Source organism: Chinchilla lanigera, unplaced genomic scaffold, assembly GCF_000276665.1.
Source record: "Chinchilla lanigera isolate Chin_1 unplaced genomic scaffold, ChiLan1.0 scaffold00093, whole genome shotgun sequence".
Taxonomy (NCBI): domain Eukaryota; kingdom Metazoa; phylum Chordata; class Mammalia; order Rodentia; family Chinchillidae; genus Chinchilla; species Chinchilla lanigera.
The window spans coordinates 7509427-7531440 of NW_004955494.1; the positions used below are offsets into that span (position 1 = coordinate 7509427).

The 22014-nt window shown below is 38.0% G+C and overlaps 1 protein-coding gene and 2 long non-coding RNA genes across 18 annotated transcripts in view; 2 read left to right on the forward strand and 1 right to left on the reverse strand.

Annotated features, from left to right (window-relative positions):
• The window catches only part of LOC106146742, a 32344-nt gene extending 28220 nt beyond the window's left edge, over window positions 1-4124 (forward strand). For 4 of the 5 annotated variants that reach the window (XR_001231307.1, XR_001231308.1, XR_001231305.1 and 1 more), the window contains 2 exons: window positions 3760-3845; window positions 3957-4124. This is a non-coding gene — a long non-coding RNA (uncharacterized LOC106146742). Of the gene's footprint in view, window positions 1-685; window positions 3318-3759; window positions 3846-3956 lie in introns of those variants that run through there. The other variant, XR_001231304.1, reaches the window with a different exon arrangement.
• The window catches only part of Agbl3 (ATP/GTP binding protein-like 3), a 72174-nt gene that overhangs the window by 11463 nt on the left and 38697 nt on the right, over window positions 1-22014 (reverse strand). For 8 of the 10 annotated variants that reach the window (XM_013504933.1, XM_013504934.1, XM_005405496.1 and 5 more), the window contains 4 exons: window positions 20732-20812; window positions 16868-16925; window positions 7234-7282; window positions 5482-5675 (listed from right to left, as the gene is read on the reverse strand). In XM_013504933.1, the coding sequence (XP_013360387.1) occupies window positions 5482-5675; window positions 7234-7282; window positions 16868-16925; window positions 20732-20812 (382 nt within the window). The remainder of the gene's footprint in view (window positions 1-5481; window positions 5676-7233; window positions 7283-16867; window positions 16926-20731; window positions 20813-22014) is intronic. The other 2 variants (XM_013504936.1, XM_013504935.1) reach the window with 1 other exon arrangement.
• LOC106146741 lies at window positions 4134-21501 on the forward strand. 3 transcript variants are annotated; one of them, XR_001231302.1, is made up of 6 exons: window positions 4134-4228; window positions 5533-5618; window positions 8235-8410; window positions 8695-8815; window positions 10940-11189; window positions 21369-21501. It is a non-coding gene; the product is annotated as an uncharacterized LOC106146741 (long non-coding RNA). The 3 variants fall into 3 exon arrangements; XR_001231301.1 differs by lacking the exon at window positions 21369-21501 and having other exon boundaries at window positions 10940-11281; XR_001231303.1 differs by lacking the exons at window positions 5533-5618; window positions 21369-21501 and having other exon boundaries at window positions 10940-11281.

Consider the following 22014-nt stretch of genomic DNA (forward strand, 5'->3'; position numbering starts at 1 on the left):
TGAGAACAGACTGAAGAGGGCAAAAGTGGATGAGCAGGGAAAACTCTTAGAAGGCGACTGAAGCAATTCAGGAGAAAGAATGGTGGCTTGAGCAGGTGGAAGAATGGCTGGGAGAGTGAGAAGTTGGTGGGGAAGAGTCTTGGATATATTTTGAGATTTTCTAAAAAATCGGATGCGAGGTAAGAGAATAAGAGAGGAATTGGTGGCATTTTCAAAGCTTCTGATCTGAGGAAATGGAAGCAGCTAGGGGAAGACTGTGAGAGGAACACGTCAGAAATCCCTTTCATTAGATAATATGAAGTTACTGGTGATACTACAGCCTAACATTTGTTTAAAAAGTGTTAATTCCACCCTGTACCTGTGAAGGTGGCTGCAATGAAACAAAACAAAACAAAACAAGCTCTCAAGCCTGAAACATGAGAAAATAACAAAGCTTGCTAAGGACTTAGAGAATTTGGAATCCTTGTGCACTGCTGATGAGAAGGTAAAATGGTGTAGCCATTGTGGAGAACAGCATACTAGTTCCCCAAAAATGAAAGTAAAATGAGCATAAGTTTTCTTTTTTTTGGGGGGGGGGCGGGGTTTCTCCGGTACCGGGAACTGAACTCACGACCTTGTGCTTGCCAGGCAGGCGCTTTTGCTGCTGAGCTAAATCCCCAGCCCCGAGCATAAGTTTTCAAGTGGATTCCAGCAATTCCACTTCAGGGCATATGTCCCCAAGAACTAAAATCAGGGTCTCAAAGAGACATTTGTACTCCATGTTCACAGTAACATGACTCACAAAAGTTAGAACCAGCCCACATGTCCATTGACAGAAAATGAGTACTCAAAATGTGGTATATCCATACTAGGGAATGTTGCTCAGCCTTAGGAAGGAAGGGAATACTGACACACGCTGCAACACCGACAACCCTTGAGGCCATTATGCTAAGTGAAATAAGCTAGTAGCAGAAAGGCAGATACTATACCTGCCTTCCAAATATTCCACACCACTTATATAAAATCCGTAGAAACAAACTGATGGGCCGGGGGCACGGGGAATGAGGAGCTGTTTAATGCATTTCAGTTTTACAGGATGAAAATATTCTGGAGATTGCATAACAGTTTGAATGTACTTAACACTATTGAACTACCCACTTAAACAGTGAACATGATAAATTTTATGCTAAGCATAATTTACTACACTTTACAAAAATCAACAGACCCTGGAAGAAAGGGTAAAACAAATCCCAAACCTAAAGGAAAGGTAAAGCCTAAAGGAAGTAAATGGTCAGACATTTCAGAAAAAGTTGCAAAATGATTTATAGTAAATGCCTGAATTGCTATGTAGATAGCGCAAGTAAAATTAGACTATACTTAGACTGTAATCAAAAAAACACTGTATTTTGTTTTAAAAAACTGTTTATCTAGTTAGAGATAAATACTGAGCTATTTATAAGCAAAGCAATGATTTGTGGAATTTCCTTTGAAACGCTCCAGGAAATGAAGTGGTGGGGTACAGATGCCACAAGAATGGCAGGGCACTGGTGAGGGAGGCAATGGCCATCAGTGAATTCAGAGCGGACAGCTTCATGTTGCCGGATCCCAAAAGCAGGGAGGGAGACAATAAGGATAAGGGTTGGGTTACTCCTTAAATAACTGGAGGATGGCCGTGCACTGACTGAGACGTGGAATGCCGGGGAATAGACATGGGCAAGTTGAATAGAGGGGCTGTGGGAAAAACCAGTGGAGAGGTCCAGCAGGCAGGTAAGTGTGGAATTTAGGAGAGGCCTGGATTGGAGATTTAACAGTATGAGGATCGGGTGTTGGCTGAAGCTACAGGTAGAGATGAGAGAGCTCAAAAATAAAGTAGGCGGCAAGAACAGAGACAAAGGACTGATGCTTGAAATTTAAGTAGAGGTGATGTCCTACGTGGGCCCCTCCTCACACCTCTCATCACGGTTCATCATGTGTTTCACTAATAGCAGAGAAACAGGAGTGAAACAAGCAGATATGGATATGTCTGTTGGACAGCTCAACAAATGAGAGAGACAGAGACAAAGAGAGACAGACGCAGAGAGACACAGACACAGAGAGACAGAGACAGACAGAGGTTGCCGACAGGAGTGATTACTGACTCCTTTGGCGAAGGTGAGAAGAGAGCTGGAATTGGAATCACATCACAAAAGAAACTGATGGACACGAATCCAGAGCGCTACTGGAGAACTGGCCCTAAACAAAGGGATATTTATTTAGCTGAAGCAAGAAGGAAGAATGATTGGTTTATGTTTATTCACAGCAAAAAGAAGGCAAGAAGTTAAGGACGTTTCTGACCGATGGTCTCTGGTTTGTGTGCGTGCGTGTGTGCATCTGCATGAAGTAAAAGTGAAGTTTATCTCCTGAGAGCTGAGAGGGCTTTATTCTCTAGGGTGGGAGCAGAGGAAACTAGTCCCATTCATCCAGAATTAGAGTCGTTCAGTCTGGGCTCAGTAAAAGAACAGGAAGGCCAAAAAACAAAAAAAAAAACAAAACAAAAAAAACATTGATAAGAACATGATTGGAGTGAAGGAAATTCAACCACAAGGAATGCAGAAAATGTGCTAGCGATTTGTATGAGGTTGTGAGAGCTGGAATGTAAATTATACTCTTTGAATTTGGAGTTGCATCAGTGTATTTTCTTATCTGCCTTGCTCTGTTTATTTGCACAGGTTCAGATTCCAATTTCTGATGAGATATGAGGTTGTATTTCACTTCTGAGATATGATGCTACTACAGGTTAGGCCACCCCCAGTCCCCCCTTGAGACAGAACATGAAAAAAGGAAACTGTCTGCATAAGATAAGAGCAGGGTTTATGGGTTTCCATATGTTAGAAGCTTAAAGGCATGTCTGTTAAATACAGCGCAGATGGATCAGATAAAACTGTGGGTGATTAAGAAAGTCTTTCCCGTGAAAGAGCAGCCTGCTTCGTAAGAAAACGAAGGGACCCCAGAAACAATCTGCAAACACACCCTAACTCATAAGGGCGAGGGCTTGGGGCAAGAACAGATCGTTGTTTGTTATGGGTGTTTACCTGTGGACTTCCCTTTTAAAATTTCAATGTCTCTCAAGGAAGTGAGAACAACAGAAGAATCTTTCTCTTAAACCCATCACTTGGCTTCAATAATTTGTTCTCTTTGTGCTGCTAGGCTTGATCAATATTTAGAATCTGTTGATGGCACTAGAAGAAACGTTTATATGTAGCTAATAAAAGCAAAAAAACTGAGTTGCTAAGGCATGTCGCCAAAAAGAGAAATGATTCCTGGAATATCGGGACTTCCTTCCAGGTGCCGGGGAAGGGGTAAGTAGAAGGGTGGATGGAACACGAGGACTGCGTTTGTGTTTCCAAAGTTCAAAGGAGAAGTGACTTAGGTGGAAGGCAACCTGCCAGAATTTACTTCTCCTTCCCCATCTGGTAGCCAAAACTCCGCTTTCATACTCTAGCCCGTCAGTAAATACAAACGCTGCCAGAACTACAGTCTACCTGGGCCCTTCATTAACCTCTGGAAGAATCCATATCATTTCTTACTTGAGAAGTTCAATAATGGAAAAGGGCACATTTCCTTCTGTAAGAAACTGACTGATGATGAAGATACGATATTTTAGAGAAAACGGTACATCTTAGACGCATAGCTTATAAAAAGTGTGTGTGTGAAGAGGGGTGACAGCAAAGGAAAATAATTTGCTCTCTCTGAAACTGATTTGCATTAGTTAAAAAGGAAATTGTGAAATTTTTTTATCAGTATGTCACCACAATCCAGCAGGACATTCATTTGTCTACAAAGTAAACTGGCCAAGAAAAGATGAAATCTCAACTCAGGAAAGATAGGTAAGGTTGAAAAACTATTTTAAAACTAAACATTCTTGGTGGTGGCAGTGGAGAACAAAAACACTTTCCAAAACAAACAACCTCTCTCTCTCTCTTTTTTTTTCTTTTTAGCAAAATTCCACACATCCGACTTGTCTCCTGTTCGTTTCCTCCTCTCCTGTAATATACTTCAATTACATCAGTACCTTAGTCATTCTACCGAAGTTTCTCTGGATCAAGATCCTCAAGACCCTTGATGTTCTGGTACCAGAAACTGAATTCAGGACCTTTTACTTGCCAGGCAGGTGCTTGTGCCACTGAGCTATATCCCTGGCCCGACCCTTGAGATTTTAAAATTCAATAGTTGGTTCACCTCCACTGACCAACCAGAAACACTGACTCAGGTGATTGTTCCCGCTGTCTGATATACTTTCTCACCTGGTTTCCGGAACAATGGACTCCCGGAGCGCTCTACCACAGAGTTTTCCTCCTGCTCCACTTCCCACCCTGAAGTCTTCTTTGTTGGTTTGTATTCTTCTCCTGACCCATCACTGCAGGGTTCCCAAGGACTTGGCCCCTTTTCTGTATCTTTACCCATTCCCTTATGAATTTCATCTAGCCTCATGGTTTAAAATGCTATCTATACACTGAAAATCCCCGCATGTATCCCAAGCCCAGCTTTCTTTCCTGAACTTCAGGCTTACACCTACATCTATTCAGTAGTTCAAATTCAGGAACTAAGAGACATTTTAAATGTAACATGTCCAGGGTGATTTGGGTCTCATCCTGAGTTCATCTCAGCAGATAGTTAAGATCACTTAAGATCATTGCTTTGGCCCCAAACTATGGAGTTGTAACAACTGCAAATACCTATGAAGCTGTTAGGATTTTTTTGAAAAGATTATCCCAGAGAGATTCTTTGTGCACCTTTATGTCCATTTTTCTCTTCATCCCTTGCTCCAGAAAACCTTTATCTGCTTTTTCTCAGTATATTTACTTGCTTTCATAGAAATGGGAGTATATAACTTTTACTATCCTGTGTCTGGCTTTTCATTCAGCGTAATGATTCTTAGGTCCATTCAGGTGAATAAATGAAGGTCAGTTGATGTTAACCTTACTTTCTATAACTTCAGCTAACTTCAATGATGATGGTGGAGTTAAGATTGGGCCAATCTGCTCTGGCTTTCTGTAGAGACACTTCAGTACAGACATATTGCAAGTTGGAAAGCACGAACAGCTATGGCCTTCAATTAGTTTAGGGACACTTGTCCAAAAAGTCATGAAGTAAAAAGTTGTTTTTAATTGAAAATTCTATGGCAAAGAAGCAGAAGCTACCAGAATATTGTGGTATCATTTAAAAATTTTTTCTTGGTTAGTGGTGAGGGTAAGGGTCATCAATAACAGGGCTTTTCTGCAAATAAGGCAATGAAAAATTTTTTCAAGGCTTTAATGGACTGAAATTATTTTCCTCTAAATTTAACTCATATAAAAATTAAAGGATGTAAGTATTTTTCAGGCATGACTAAAATGAGTATCGATCCCTTCTATTTACAAAAAACAGTTCCCATAATCCAGGCTTTGTAAGATTCATTAATGATGCTATAGTATAAACCATCTTTGAATTTATTAAAATACAAAACAATAATTTTTTAAAAACCTGTTGAGATCCTTGTCTTCTCAATCCAACGTGAGGTTTGTTTGGTCACAGGACACTTCAAGGATGTCACTTGGATACAGTTTCCATACCAATTGTCTTCCTTGGGCCGACCTGTTTCCTGGATTGGCCTCTCACAGGTATCTAAAAAATATCTGTGTTGGTCTTTGCCAAGATTCTGAGTCATACTTTGGGAGCTGAAAGAAATTAGGTACTCCGATCTCAATGTCAATAGTAAACTACCCATGCAAGACCAATGTAATGCTGTGTTCTATTTCTATGTCACAAGTCAGAGCATGCAATATATAGTATGTCATCTTACTTGGGGCTCTCACCAGTCTCTAATTTGATCTTGGGCAAGATGGGCAGTGTTATTCCCATCCTACAGAAGGCAAATTAGAGTGGTTAAGCTATGTACTGAAGATCTCATAGCTAATAAGAGACAGTAGTAAGTCTAGAAGTCACATCTTCTAACTCCAGTATTTTGTGTTATCTTTTTATGTCTCTGTCTCTCTCTCTCCTTTCCTTTTTTTTTTCAGACAGGCTCTTATTATGCCGTTCAAGCTTGCCTTGAACTCACCGTGTAGCCCAGGTTGGCCTTGAACTTGTAGCAATCCTCCTGCCTCAGCCTCTCAAGTGCTGGGATTACAGGTGTGCACCATAACACCCGGCTTACCTTTCTTATCTTGATATGTAATTTAATTTTTTTCATTGGATACAATATTTTAAGAAAATCAAATTTTTTTTTTGTACTGGGAATCAAACTTACAACCTTGCACTTGCTAGGCAGAAAAAATCAAATCTTATTTGAAAATGATTAGTTCTAGAACCAAGAATGGGTATGCCCAGAGGCCTTACATTTTGGTCTTTCACCTAACTTCCTAGGCTTCTGGGCAACAGTCTACATCTTTCATCAGAACCCATGTTGCTCAGCAGAAACTAAGTTCTCAGGAAAGAGGCTGAGGAAAGGAGAAAGCACACCATGGTTTCTTTGTTGCGCAAATGCAAACAATTCTCTGGTGCTTATCTGTGGTTATTTCACTGTTTAGATAGTTGTTCAAATTATTCCTAAGGACAGGAAAATCTACAAACTATAAAAATACGAAGTGTATCTATGTAGTCTCTGACTTCCCTTTCTGTGACTCTGCCGGTTGCCAGGTGCTGGTTTCACCCCCATGTGACCAGTGCTCCTACTGCTACTATAGACAACACAGCATTTGATGGGCAGCCTGCCACTCCACAGTGCTGACTAATGTGTCAGGAATCCTTTTTAAAAAGAAACTCAGACCAAGCAAGGATGAATGCATCCAAATAAATGTCCAACTAAGGAATCCGCTGGGGTTAGTTTGGGGATAACTGAGTCTCCTCAGAAACCTTCAGAATGCAACTGTGGGTACCTTATATAATGCGGCATCTCTTTATATCCTTCATACTGCTCCTTTTCCCTGAAAATAAGACCTAGCCAGAAAATAATCTGCCTTGAAAACCAGAGATCAAATATGCCAGCCTCATCAGCCTACACTTGCCTCACCTGCCAGCACTGTCCTCTGGCTTGGTGACTGCTCTGCAAGGCAGGTGAGGCGTTGTTTTTGGGGAAACACTCTCTATGACTGCATAGGGTCCTACACAGCACTCAATTAGCAGTAGTTATAAAAAGTTCGGGTAACCTGTGGCTTTAATTCAAAATCAAAATCTTGTAAGACAGAAGAGAAAGAACAAGACAGTCAGTGAAGAAATCAAGTGTAGTTCCCCTACCTCAGATATTTTTTTAGAAGATAAGAAGGGGCTTGTCCAGGTATTTTCACTACAAAAGAGAATATAACATAAAATATCTGAAGTTAGGTTTTAAGGTCAATAAAAGTTAATTTTTCTTTTTGACAACTACTTCACACATATATTAACGGCCAGCTTAAATGAGCATATCTTCAGTTAAGCTACTATTGTCACATTTAAACACATGAAATACATGATTAATATTTCTCCTGGAAGCCTTTTAATTAAACTTTTAAGAGAAAACAATAGAAAAACCTCCTGCTGTCAGATCAGAACTAAATCTCTCTCTCTCTCTCTCTATCTATCTATCTCTAATTTATATATGTTAGAATCTATGAAGATGACCAACTTTTTCTGAAGGTCAATTTAGGACACAAACATACCAGACCCCTCTAAAGTATAAGATGTATTAATTATACACACATTATTATTTTAATATAATACTAGGCATTTTATTTTATTTTTTTTTTTTTTTTTTTTTTTTTTTTTTTTGTTTTTCTCCGGTACCGGGAACTGAACTCACGACCTTGCGCTTGCCAGGCAGGCACTTTGCCACTGAGCTAAATCCCCAGCCCCAATACTAGGCATTTTAAATTACATATTATTTTGTATTATTTTGTTTACCATTATACTTGTATATATGGTATTATTCAAGCAAAAAAACACTAGGACAATTAACAATTGGAGTTAGTCAAAATTAATAGAACAAACAGAGCTAATAGTTTACATGTGAAAATACATTTTTATGTCTTTTTCTCTCATACAAATTTTAACACTTTATAAGATACATCAATTTTATAGGTCACAGTATTATATATTCTGCAGATATATAACATATATATATGAATATAACCTTTTAGGAGTTGAATATAAATACAATGAGGCTAATTAAGTAGATATTATCTGTACTGAATAACAATGAACAAAGATGTGTTTCTTTCTGTCCCACATAATAGGGATATTTTTGCCATTTCCTTTTCCAGTAACATCTCTGGAGTTTATTTTCTTCCAATTTGATGGAGTGAAAAAGTTTGTTAAGTGCTTTTGTATGTTTTGAGGAAACCAAAAAGTGCCACACAGTCTCAGCACAGAAGACTCTACACTGCAGATCAGCAGCTCATGCCTCTCCGTGAAGTAGCATGTTCAAGATATTGAGCAGGTATGATCTTTTCATTTTCCCTGGCCAGAAGCTCATAGACTGATTAAAACTTGCCAGAATTTATGTTTTCCCTGCCAAGTATGCAGACTGATGAGCAGAGTCAAGTTTGTCTTTGTACAAAATATTGGCAATTTTTAAAAATGATTTCTTTTGGTTTCATTAAAATCTTCATGAAATTCAAGGTTAGTTGAAACCTGTTTTCTTTTGTTGTTCTTTCTGCTCCTTCTTGCTCTCTTCTCTCTCCTCCTCCGCTTCCTCTTCCTCCTTTTTCTTGTTTTTCACAGCGTCTCACTATGTGTTCCACATAGACCCTGAGCACACAGCCCTCCTGCCTCGGCCTCCTGAGTGGTGGGACTCCAGGTGTGTCGCCACATTTGACTTTGAAACTCCATTTTTCAAATCAATGTACGTAAGAGCAAGGGGAATGTTTTGTTGTTGCTGTCTGCACTATTTAGTGCACCACTTGGTACAATGTTAAAAGCATTTATTTTTGGCATGATCTGACAAAATGAGCTCTACAGTGTAAGAGGCGAACCCATCTGCTATCAAAATCCCCTTTTTTGTTGATCCCTGCGGACATGTCAGTGGCAGCTTCTGAACTGGGAAATGCAGTTTTGCTCTGCTTCATCGAGTAGGCAGGGGACGATGTGCTGAGCATTTTGTTCATGCGGCAGGGTCAAGCAAACAACCAGCTGTTATTTTGATTGAGCAAAATTGGTGTTTTAGGGGGAGCTGAAAATACTTTGCAATTTCCTTATTTTATTTAGTCTCCTTGTGTACTTTCATCTTCTTTCTTATATGGGGACTATGTTTACCTAAAAGGCAGGTTGAGGCATGTTGCACATGAGAACAAAGGCTTTACTCAGGCCAGAATGAGCAGGCCACTGGGAAGCATGCAGTCTAGTGGCACAGAGCCAGTGCTCCTAGGTTTTACAGAATGGTGGCTGTATTTATGGCTTTGAATCTCAAAGGGCTGAAATTAGCAGGACTTATGACTGACGTTGACAAAAATCAAGCCATTTTGCAAACCATGGGCTGGGTGTGGGCTCAGTCTCTGCGTAGCTTGGGGAAAGAGATCTGTTGCACAGAAGGTCAGCAGAGGTGAACAGTTTTAGGGAACTGCAGTTTGATGTGGTCCAAAGATCAGCTTGCACTGGTGTGTGCCTGCAGCCCAGTTCAAGGGTTCAGCAGCAGAGGTGTTTGTGACCAGAGAGGGCTATAGAGGCACTATATTTTTCCCTTGACAACCAATTCCAAATCACTTTCTGTGTATTGTACCATAGGCTCTGTTTTGCTTATTTATCTACCTAGTTACACGTCTTTCTATTTGTCATTAAAATAATTTATCTCTTTCTGATGTCTAGGTGAAGCTGACATTAGTGTTGTGCTTATTCTCTTTTCTTTTCTTTCTTTTCATTCTTTCTTTCTTTTTTTGTTTTTGTTTTTGAGTCAGGGTCTCACTCTATAGTCCACGGAACGCACCAAATTATTTAACAACCTTTCCCTACCTCTGGGCTAGGGGCTGTTTCCAGGGCTTCAAAGACAACAAGTAACTGAGTAACTGAGTAACTGGTTTTTCTTTTGTGTTAGAATGAACTCTGCATTAGAAAGCCTGAATCTCAATTGATTTTCTTTTTAAATTCTGTATTAGAAAACCTGAGATTCAATTAGCTGTTTGGGGCCTTCGAGACCACCTGTAAAGGGTGACTGCTTGGGCACTTGGCACTCTACTTACCCATAAAAAACTCTGGACAAAGAGCTCACATAACATCCCCACTTTTGGGACCTCTCCCAATTACTGGGAGCTTCCTTCTTATACTTCCAAAAGATACTTCTCTTTACTGCCTCCTTTTTGTCTGCAACTTCATTCTTTGACTTGGTATTGCAATCAACAATATTAAAGCTTCTGATCTACAAACACGGAAGTACCTTGCCATTTATTTAAATCTTTTCTGTGTTTTGGTGACTGAAAAGTTCTGAGCTGTCCTAAATTTAATTATAAGGGCCAGAGGACGGATGAAGACATAAGGGAAGTTATTCAGCTGTGGGCAAAACCAACAAAAAGGCCATTTCACCTTTCTAAATGCATGTTGGAACTGTAAGTTAAATTTTATCACAATCAACCATCAGGGCCGTGTCATGCTTACATACAAAATATTTGGAATGCTATTCCCCATCAACCCAGAAGCAACAATTATTTCTTAGGGACTTCCCTCCTATCCCAAAGGTTTTCCTGTTTCATATTATTCCACTTTTCTTATCAGTAGCCAGTGTGGGCTTTATGTAAACAACCAACCAACCAACCAATGTCTTTCTTCTCCAAACTTTAGAGGAAATAAAGGGGCTGGGGATGTAGCTTGGCAACACAAGCGCCTGCTTGGCAAGCACCAGGTCTTAAGTTTGATTCCTCGTTTAAAAAAAAAAAAAAGAAAGAAGAACAGGAAAACTGTAATTTTAAAATCATACTTAAAAGTAAACTACAGTATTAGGACCCCAAATTACTCAAATTTACACTTTTTTCCCTTTCAGGCTACTTACTCTTAAATTCTTAAGGCTTGAAGTAAAACAACAACAACAACAGCAGCAGCAGCAACAACAACAACAACAGATTGAGCTTGTGCTGTTCTTCTGCGAACTGAATCTTTCACCTGTGAATGGGCCATTATATTTCTACCAAGAGAAGGCCAAGTTGAGCCAGAGCCTTTCTCCTTTAGATTCACAAATTCCACAGATCTCAACCCAACAAAACATATAAATATATCCAACCCCAGACCATAAGGTACCTCTCTCTGGAGAGCCTATGCTGTGTTTTCTTTTTTATATTTTTAACTTTAACCTTGGGTTTCTCACAAAAGAGAAAGAATGTGATATTTAAATGTGTGTGTCTAACTTATTTCACTTAAAAGTATGGTCTCAAGGTGCATCCATTTTCCTACAACTGACTCAATTTTATCCTTCGTTTATGATTTGTGTCCAGATGTCCCCTCAAAGCCTCATGCAGTCATCAGGGGGGCTTTTCAGAGGAGGCTGGATCTAGAGTATGTGACGCTGGGACTGATTAATGCTGCAGTAGTAACATTAAGGGTGCTGGAATTAAGGGTGTGTCATTACTAAATTAGCGATTGATTTGGCACCCACCTTAAACTGGGTAGCCTAGACAGAGCACAAAAGGGTCAGAAGGAAGCTACTGTTGTTGCTAGTAGTTTGCTACCTTTGCCTGCTATGAACTGTTTCTCCTCTGCAATGACCCTCTACCATGCCTCCCTGCCTTAGAGCCAGCCAATTATGGACTGAAACCTCTATAAACTATGAGCCAAAATAAACCTTTCCTCCTTTAACTTTGGGTGCTGAGTTTTTGTCTCAGCAATGAGAAAAGTAACCAAGACATCTTCTTTATGGTAGAGCAGTACTCCATGTATATAAATATCACATTTTCTTTATACATTCACTTGTTGATGGACACATGGGCTGTTTCCAAGATTTAGCTATTAGAATCCGTGCTGCTAGAAACCTGGGTGTGCACATATCACTGCAGTATAATATTTTAACTCTTTTGGGAAAATACCTAGGAGGGTAACAGCTGGGTCAAATGGAACCTCTAGTTTTAGTTTTTTGAGGAAACTCCATACTGATTTCCATAATGGATGTACCAGTTTACACTCCCACCAACAACAGAGAAGGATTTCTTTTTCCCTGTAGCCTCGCTAGCATTTGTTATTGGTTGATTTCTCGATATAGGCCATTCTTTCTGGAGTGAGATGGAATCCCAGTATTTTCATTTGCATCTGCCAAATGGCCAGTAATGTTGTCCAATTTTTTCATCTATTTATTTGCTGTTTTTACTTCTTTATCTGAGGAATGTCTATTCATTTCAGATGCCCATTTTTGGTTTGGGTTTTTTAACTTGGGGGGTCTTTTTTTTTAGTTCTTTACATTCTAGATATTAGTCCTTTTGATAGGACAAGAGAGACCCCATTTTCTTTTTGTAACCCCATTTTAAGTCACTTAAATTCACTTAAATTGTAGTTGAACTCACTCTTCCACCCTATCCCCTGTAGCAACCATAAAATCCACTAAAGAAAAACAGAGCCACAAAATAAGAAACAGTTAGAGAAAACTGAGGAATGGGCTAAACATTAAACTACAATGTCTGCCCAAAGTCCACCTGATCAGCATATGACCAGCAACTTCTGGGAAATGTAAACTTTGAGGCAATTATGTGACATATTTGTAAAATTCCCCAAAATGAGGTAATATGGTTGGATGGTGGCTATGAAAACCTAAAAGAGATTTGAACTGGATGCAAAGTCCAGATTGGGGTGGACATTTCTCTGGCTCTTGGTTGCTGGCTTTAAATAAAGTTCTATTTTTTTCCTACATTTGGTCTCTTGAAAATGCTTTCCTTGCTAAACTCTGCTGTAACACTTAGAGGATTTTTTCCCATTGTGTGGGTTGACTTCATTCTGTTGGTGGTTTTCTTTGCTTAACAAAAGCTTTTTAATTTCATGTGATCCCAGTTGTTGATTCTTTGTAATATTTTCTGTGCAATTGTGGTTTTGTTCATAAAATCTTTGGCTATACCTGTCTTTTAGAGCTTTACCTATTCTATCTTCCAGGAGCTTTAGTGTTTCTATTTTAATGTTTAGATCTTTGATGCATTTCACTCAGGAAGCATGTTTTTTTTACATCCTGACTATTCTGAGCTCTACTTGGGCAGGTATCATTTGAACCATCACTTCTAGCATTGAACACATTTGATAAAACTGTTGTTTTATATTTTGTGTTGTATTATCTTAGAAAAATATGCAATTTTTGGTCACCTTGTATTTAAATAATTAAGGTGGCAGGTGGTTAACCTCTTCCTTTCCTACCCATATTCCTTTGTTTATTTCTTTTGTCTAATTGTTCTAGTACTTGTCTAATGTTCTGGCTAATGTTTCCAGAACTATATTGAACAGGAACGGTGATAGTGGACATGCTTGTCTTGAGTCTGTTTTATGGAATCTAGGTCTTTTCTGTGTTGGGCCTTCATGCTTTCCATGTCTTTCCTAAGCGCCTCTATTTTTTTTTTATCTGTATCTACTCAAGGCTCACTAGTCATTTCCTTTATTATGGTCATCATCTCTTTAACTATTTCCGTTTTGTTTTGTCAGCAGACTTATTTATGTGTTTTGTTACTTCTGCTGCTACCATTTCATAACATTCAGCTGGGTGGCTTTTGATTTTTTCTACCTCAATGCCCCCTTGATTTGCCTCGGGTGAGTTGCTGGTCATGGGCTACATCTTGCTTCTGTGTTTTCTCATTTCCTATTTTTTTGATTTAATTGTTTTCTGTATTGAGATTTGTAAATTGCTTATGATAGGCAGCTTTATTACCAATATCAGTACCCCTTTAGGAAAGGACTACTTTTCAGAGATATCTTCTAGGTGTAGTTGGCTTTTGGCTTTTGAGTCTGACCCAGGATCCTGCCTATTCAATTTATTATGATTGAAAGGTTGCTGCCTCTTTGGTCTACTGCCCAGTTTGGTACTGGACTAAAGTATTATTTATGACCCCAGACAGTCTAGTTATTGGCATAGAAGGAAGATTAATTCATCATAACAACTATGTCACCTTGGCTGAAGTAGTACAATCAGTAACAACAATAGCCTCAAGCACAGACTGGAAAATTAGAGTGTGTACTTCTTTAATTCTACTTAATAAAGCTATCTACACCTTTCACTGACATGTCCTGAAAATTGTTTTTCTGCAAAGGTAGTTAGCAAACTGCAAAAACTTATCCCAGAACCAAGTTCTTCTCTGCTTAGGATCTGTAATGATTCAATAAACCGTTTTACTTCAGAGATTGCTTGTTAAGAGTTTAGGTTTAACAATTCACCTGTGTTTTGTAGTTTTTGGTGTACCATCAATTCTGTTAATTTTTTTCTAAGTAAATACTCTTTTCAATGCTATTGTAAATGAGATTTTCTTAATTTCATTTTCAGAATATTCATTGCTAATGTCAACTGATTTTAAACTATTTATTAAGATGGAATTCACTTACAATATAATTCACTTATTACTTTTTTTTCCTTAGAGACAGGCTGCTACTATATAGTCTAACCAGGCTGTGTACTTGCTATGTAGCACAGCCTGACCTCAAACTTTTGATCCTCCTGCCTTAGCCTCTAACAGCTGGGATTACAGGCATGTACCCCCATGTCTGGCACTTTTAAAAAATAGTACCAAAAAGGATGTTGGAGTTTGTGAAATGTTTTCCCCCATCTATTGAGATGATCATATATCTTTTTTTTTCTTTATTCTATTAATATGCCATGTTATATTGTTAAATTTTAAAATTTTAAAATTTTAAACCAATTTTGCATTTCTGGGAAAAATCAACTTGGTTGTATCGAAGGGAGAATTAAAATTTTAAATAAAGCCTGCCAAGAGTGACAGCCAAAACCAGATGGACATGTCCAGAAAAGCCTGATAATGGGATATTTCTTACTTTGTGTAACCCATGCTTGTTTAACTGATGGCCTTGCTATGTAACTTGAGAAGTTTAAACTCCCTTAGAAACCTATGATGTCATCCAACCCTCCAATCACATTGTGCCAAATCTGCCACTATACCTCCCTGCTTGCTCTCCCTATAAAAGTCCCAAAACCCCACAGGGTAGGGGATGACTCTTTCCCAAAGAGATCCCAGTTAGGCCCACTGGTGTATAAACTGCCCCCTAAACTTCCTTGGTGCTGTTTCTTTCCATGTTTGGTCTGTTTTCTGTAACAATATTATTTACAATCTTATTTCTATATTGCTGGATTAAGTTTGATTGTATTTTGGCTTGATCTTTTGTCCTAATTACTTTTTTTTTTTTTTTTTTTTTTTTTGAGACAAGGTCTCACCATATAGTCTAGGATAGCCTCAAACTCATTATGTAGTTCAGGCTGGCCTGGAACTCTTGGCGATCCTCCTTCCTCAGCCTCCCAAGTGCTGGGATTACACATGTGTGCCACCATGCCCGTGTTGCTCTTTTATATCAGCAGATAAAGTATTTGCTAAGGAAAGTGCTATTTAATTGGCTCCTGGAATGTTAGCAGTCACCTTTTCTTAAAAACCTTCAGGTCATTCCTACCTGACACAAGCAGAGACCACCATTGTGACAAAAGACAAACTCCTGGGCTCTTAACCTGGCACTCATTAAAAGCATGACTTCTTTTTTTTTTCTCCGGTACCGGGAACCGAACTCACGACCTTGCGCTTGCCAGGCAGGCACTTTGCCGCTGAGCTAAATCCCCAGCCCCAAAAGCATGACTTCTGTTTCCTTCTGAGGCAGTCAAGAACTTCAAACATTTTTTTTCTTAAAAAACAGTAATTCTTCACTTGTGCCCACAGATGTCTAGTAGGTAACTAACAGCAGATCAAAGCTTGGCCTTCATTTTTTATCTGTCTCCTTAAAATTTAGGTGCAATCCCGCTCAGCTCTGCATAAAGGTGTGGTAATCATAGGGGTGAGCTGTCTGAAAGCTGGCAGTACAAGTTGATTGGTCCTAAGCTTAGATAACCTATTTCATTCCCCTTCAGAACAGAGAGCACCAAGGGAAGGGATTCACAGGGACATTCAACTACCAAAGAGCTCCTGGAATTCTCCAGTTATTGCCCTAGGCCTCTGGTTACTATAGGACAGAGTGGATTTATGTACATGGGTGTATACTTTTTTTATTTTAAAGAGAATAAAAACAGAACAATAGCAAAATAACAACAACATAGACAAAAACAAAACAAAGCAAAAACAAAAATGTTACAGGGTTTCAAAACAAAATCAGAATTAACAGTGGTTATATTACTTTAAATTAGGCTATCTCAAATCCTTGTTGGAAGTAGGTGTGGCTTGAATATGTAATGAAGAATACAGATATTCATAATATTAAATAATTATTTTAGATAAAATTTAAATATTACTTAAATTTTTTTAAAGTGCTTCAATAAAAAATGACAGGAAAAAAGCCAGAGATGTGAGAGAATCAGCTAAAGAATCATATCAGACTTAGCAGTTTGCAATAGAAGCAGGTGGATATAATTTCCTTCCTGAGATTATCTTCTATGAAGTGAGAGGAACAAGATGGTTTTAAAGTATTAAATCCCTACATAGATAGGGACATCTTTGGGGAAAAGCATAGGGACATCTCTCAATCAAGTGGATCTCTTTGGCCTGTGATGTAAGTGACCACTCCTTTTCCTCTGCTCCCTGGTAAACCTGTACTGACTCCTGGTATTGTACCTGTAACACAGTGCTTGTTCACTGGCTTTTCTTCCCTGCTTAAACGAAGAGCTCTTGTAGAGAAGAAATGGTATAATATACTTCTCAACATCCTCAGCACAGAGACCAGTGGCGATCTTAAAGTTGAGGCACAAGAACAGTGTTCCCCAGTAAATTAATTCATTGTTTACAGAAAGGGAGAAGCAGAACATTACCTTTTGCATCAGCATTTGATTCTTTGTGTGTCTGAAGTAAATGTTCTCTATCATAAACCTGACAGAACAGAAAATCAGAAGTTAAAAATGCTACATTACCAACATAGACATAAAAATTGAATGTATTACCTATATAATTATGGTATGATGGGAAACATATAATAGTAATGTATAATTGTCAAATAGAAGAAAATGTTCATATGGATAGGGGAACTAGGGAGGGAGGAAGGGGAAGGAAGGAAGACAAAAAAAGAGAATAGAAAGAAAAAATGGAAACAAAGCTTTTGTAAGTAAGGACAAGAGGAGGGATTGAAGGGAGGGGAGGGGGTTGGGAAAAAAAAGAAGAATCAAGATATACCATGTACAGGTACAAATGCCTTATGACGAATTGTATTATATATATCTAAAATGTATCAATAAAATTAATTTTAAAAATAAGTAAAAATAATAATGGAAAAAATAGAGTATATTTCTTATATAATTTATGGCATGATGAGATTTCAACAAACATTTCTCATTTTATTTTTATAGGTTTTGTTTGATTTCTTCTTTGAGACAAGGTCTCACTATGCAGCCTAGGTTGGGCTTGAACTCATTATGTAGCTCAGGCTGGTCTCAAACACCCTGTAATTCTCCTGCCTCAGCCTTCCTAGTGCTGAGAGTTCAGGTGTATTTCTATAAGTTTAGACCATCTGTCTATCTATCTGCTATCTATCTATCTCTATCTATCTATCTATCTATCTACCTCTATCTATCTATCTATCTATCTATCTATCTATCTATGTATCTATCTATCTATCTATAACCATCTTACTTATTCCTGCTTCTGGTGATTGAACCCAGGGCTTTGCGCATGATAGACAAATACCTTACCACCGAACTATATCCCAGACCTTTTTATGAGGTAACTATGACCAAAAAACCTCATAAATCTGAACCTTCAATATCTTTTACTTTTCTATGTATCAGTTAACAGAAATATGTACATATATTTTTTCACAATTTCTAATGGGAGTTTAAATTTTTTCCATTTCACATAAAACATATATATATATCAAGAAAGAGACAAAAATATATTTAGAAGCTCACTGATTTAAATTTAAGGAATAAAGATATCACAAGAATGAAAAGAGTGAAATATATAAAATTATATGAGAATCTAGAAACACTGCAAAGTTGTGCTTATATGCAAAAGATGACAAGCGTTTTCTTGATGCTTATAAAGAAGCGAATAAGGAAGAGTATGAACACACACACACTCACTTCTGAGTTGAGGACTGGTCAATGGCCCTAAGAAGAAACACACACTGGCATTGTGACTGTTAATCTTGAGCAGTCCACAGATTATTATGTGCCCCTAAACACATTTAAAATGTTTTCGGACTTTTACAAATCTGTATATATGGGAAGATTTTAAAGAATTTTCCATGAGGCTCTGAGGAAGGGAAAAGGAATTGAAGGTATTTTTTTTTTTTTTTTGCCAACATGAAACGCTATCAGCTCAGTAGAAGCAGACCATGAAATAGAGCTAAAGCCAAGCACAGTGGTATACACCTGTAATTCCAGCTAGTTGGGAGGCAGAAGTGGGAGGACTGCTTGAGCCTAAGATTTAAGACCACGCTGGACAACATAGTAAGATCCTTGATATAAAACAAAAACAAAAATGAGTCCAAAATGTCCCACAAACAAAAATTCATGAGATCAAGTTTAAGGCTAAAGTCTACTTATTTTCAGATATAGATGACTGGCAGTAAAAACAAAACAAAAAAAACCTAACACAATCTTTATGAAAATGGGAGAAAAGGATGAAAATCAAAACTTGGTTATTGAACAGGGAAACAGAAATAGTCTAGAAAAAAATTACACAGAGAAGTAGTGATATTATATAATCACCAGAATTTGGTAATTGGTAAAAATCAGGCTGAAGAAAATTTCCTTATGGAGCTGGGTGTGGTGGTGCACACCTGTAATCCCGGCAGTATGAGAAGCTGAGGCAGGAGGGCTGCAAGTTGGAGCCCAGCCTGGCCCACATAAGGATTTAGAGAGGGCCTGTCTCAAAATAAAAAAATAAAATGTACTTGTAATAAGACCTGACTCAAACTCTTGCTATGATTTTTAGACCGCATCTTTTTTTTCTTTCCTTTTTTTTTTTTTTTTTTTGGTTTTTTGGTTTTTCTCCGGTACCAGGAACCAAACTCACAACCTTGCGCTTGCCAGGCAGGCGTTTTGCCACTGAGCTAAATCCCCAGCCCTAGACCGCATCGTTTGAGTGAAATAATGCTATGAGCCATTATTCCAAAAACGTATCACTAGGCTAGGGAGCTTAGGAGCATACTCTACAATTTCTAACCATAATAATCTACTATTATTTTTGCTGAAATTCTTAAAAATCAATGGTTAAGAGTGTATTGGTAGGAAATAAAGTTAAGATACCTTAAAAATAACTTACTCCTAATGAGGCATGTGTTGATGTCTTACAAGCACACAGAGACAGTAAGCTCAAGAGCATGGATGTAAGTAGTTCTCCACCATTTACCTCAATTAAGGTGAGAATGTTCATACTTTTTGTCCATGGTAATTAGAAATTTCAGGCAGTGATTAAGAACTTGTATTAGCTTATGGACATGTGGTATGAATTTTTCTAAAAGCATTCTGCTAAAGGAGTTATTTTCCATTTGGAAATATCTAAAATTAAATATAGGTTATGATTTCATGACAACTTTTAAAGTGCCAAGCTAAAAAGAATCAAATACATAAACAGTTACTATAAAGAAATTCATCATTTTTACATTAAATATAGCTTGTATAAATGGCGAAAAAACACTATGTGGGTGTGTTGAGAACTAAATAAATATATTATTGCAAAATAAACATATGACAAAAAAAAAATCCCCAAAGAAAACTTCCTTTGTTTATTAGGTTCTGCAGATGACAACACAATGAGAAAAATTAGAGGATTCAGTCATCAGAAAAAGAATTTACAAATCTTTCTGTAACAGTCTAAACTGTAGTGTGATTCTAAACTGTAGAACAGATGGACGGTTGCCAGAGGAAAACATGTGTGGAAAGAGAGAGTAAGGGTGGCTGTGAAGGGGTGCTGTGAGGCGACCTTGTGGTGATGAGACCGTTCTCTGTCTTGGGCGTGGTGAGAGTTTCAGCACTGTGTGATTAGTTCTATTTCTGAGTGCCCTGGACTGAACACCTAAGTCGAACACCTAAAATACCTTTGTAAGTATTCTTCTCATAATTAGAATGTTTAACCATGTAAATAAGGTGATACACCAAAACAACAGCTGAGTATTGTAGTTAGACAAGGTCTCTCAGCACCATCTGTTTTTATTCCCTTGTATTCCCATTTATTTTTTCTGAGTTTTAATTTCTTTCTTCTCACTGTTATGGATGCACCTTGCAAACGTCCTCATATGTTTTTAGAAAAGGTAAGAAGTGAAATTTAAATATGGCACCCTAATAAGGTCCACCTCTTATCGGGTGGTGGACAAACATCTTTTGTGCTTTTATAAACAGTAAATAATATGAGTAAAATTTTAATCACTAGCTCCTCCTGGAAAAAATTAGAATGCAACATAAAATTTCTTACTATTCTTTATTGTTGTTGTTTTCATGGTGTGTTGAATTGAACCCAGGGCCTTCAGCCTGAGCTCATCCCTCGCCCTTTTTATTTTTATTTATTTTTTTAAATTTTGAGACAGTGTCTTGCCAAGGCACTAAGTTGCCCAGGCTTGGCTTGACCTTGTGATTTTTCTACCTCAGCTTCCCAGAGACACATCCCTATGCCAGGCAATTCGCCGTTCTGTTGCATTTATTTTTTTCAAAAACTCAATAACCAGATTAATAAACATTTACCTCTGCTTTGGCATTTTGATGGCTTGCCATGGTAGAATTCCTCTCTTTTTTTGTTTTGAGAAATTTTTTCTTGGTTTTTATCTAGTTAAAAGAATCATATTTGAAATTAATATTTAATTAACACATCCAAGAACATGTATACACAGACCAAAAAAAAAAGTTATTTTGAGACTCCTACTTCTTAGAAGTTGGAGAAGTATTGGCCCTTTTCATCCCAGTAAGTGCAAATAAATCTACAGAGCAAACACAAGAAGCTCTAAAAGGAACGTAATTGGGTCCTAATCAAGAAACATTTCCCAATTCTCAGGATAGATAATGTCTCAAATATTTACACAATAAAATTTTAGCTGTATGTCGTGGTGCATGCTTGTAAGCCCAGCTACTTGGGAAACTGAGGCAGGAAGATTGCAAGTTTAAGGCCAACCTGGGCAGTGAGCGAGATCATGTCTCAAAATAAAAAATGAAGGGGGACAGGGGTATATCGCAGTGGGAAAGTCCTGGGTTCAATTCTCAGCACCACAAAAACAAAAATCAGTTTTTTGGGAGGGCTCAATGGCTATGACATGATTTTCATTCTTTATTTTTTCTTTTGAGTGATGTGTTCATTACAATTTTCTTACCTGTTCCATCATTATAGATTAGATATGTGGAACTTGCTTTGTTATTTCACAAGTTCTGGGTCAAGAGGAGATATGTCTACAGCTGATGTGGATCATGATGTGGACTTCAAGGCTGATGCTACGATTGGACTAGACTTGGAATGTCTTGGAGATTCGTGAGTACTGGTATATTTCGTACTTGAGTAAAAAGTGAGTATTTGCAAACTAGGAAGTGAACTCTTTAATAGTGGGTTGTTATTTCCAAGCTTTCTGGTAGGATTTTATATCCACAGTAACTGCTAGATAACTTTGTAGGATCTCCCACTCTAGAAGGGATATACTTCCCCATTCTACGGATGGTGGACTTGGCTGTATGACTTACTTTGGTTAATAGCCTGTTAGTGAACATGGTAAAAGGTGCGACTATAATATGACATATGTTTGCCAGAAGAAAATATCGCTTTAAATGGGTTTATATTGCATGGCTTTTCCACTTATACTTTGGGTTTTTAACCATTGAATTTCCCCTTGAGTAATGCCTGGTCCAAGGAAATGAGAAATATGTGACATGTAACTCAACCTGAAGCCTGAAGCCAAGACCAGATGACTCCACCCAATTCTAGAAAAGCCAATTTGAAGACTCATGTGTAAGAAAACACAAGCTTACAACCACTGAAGTTCTGA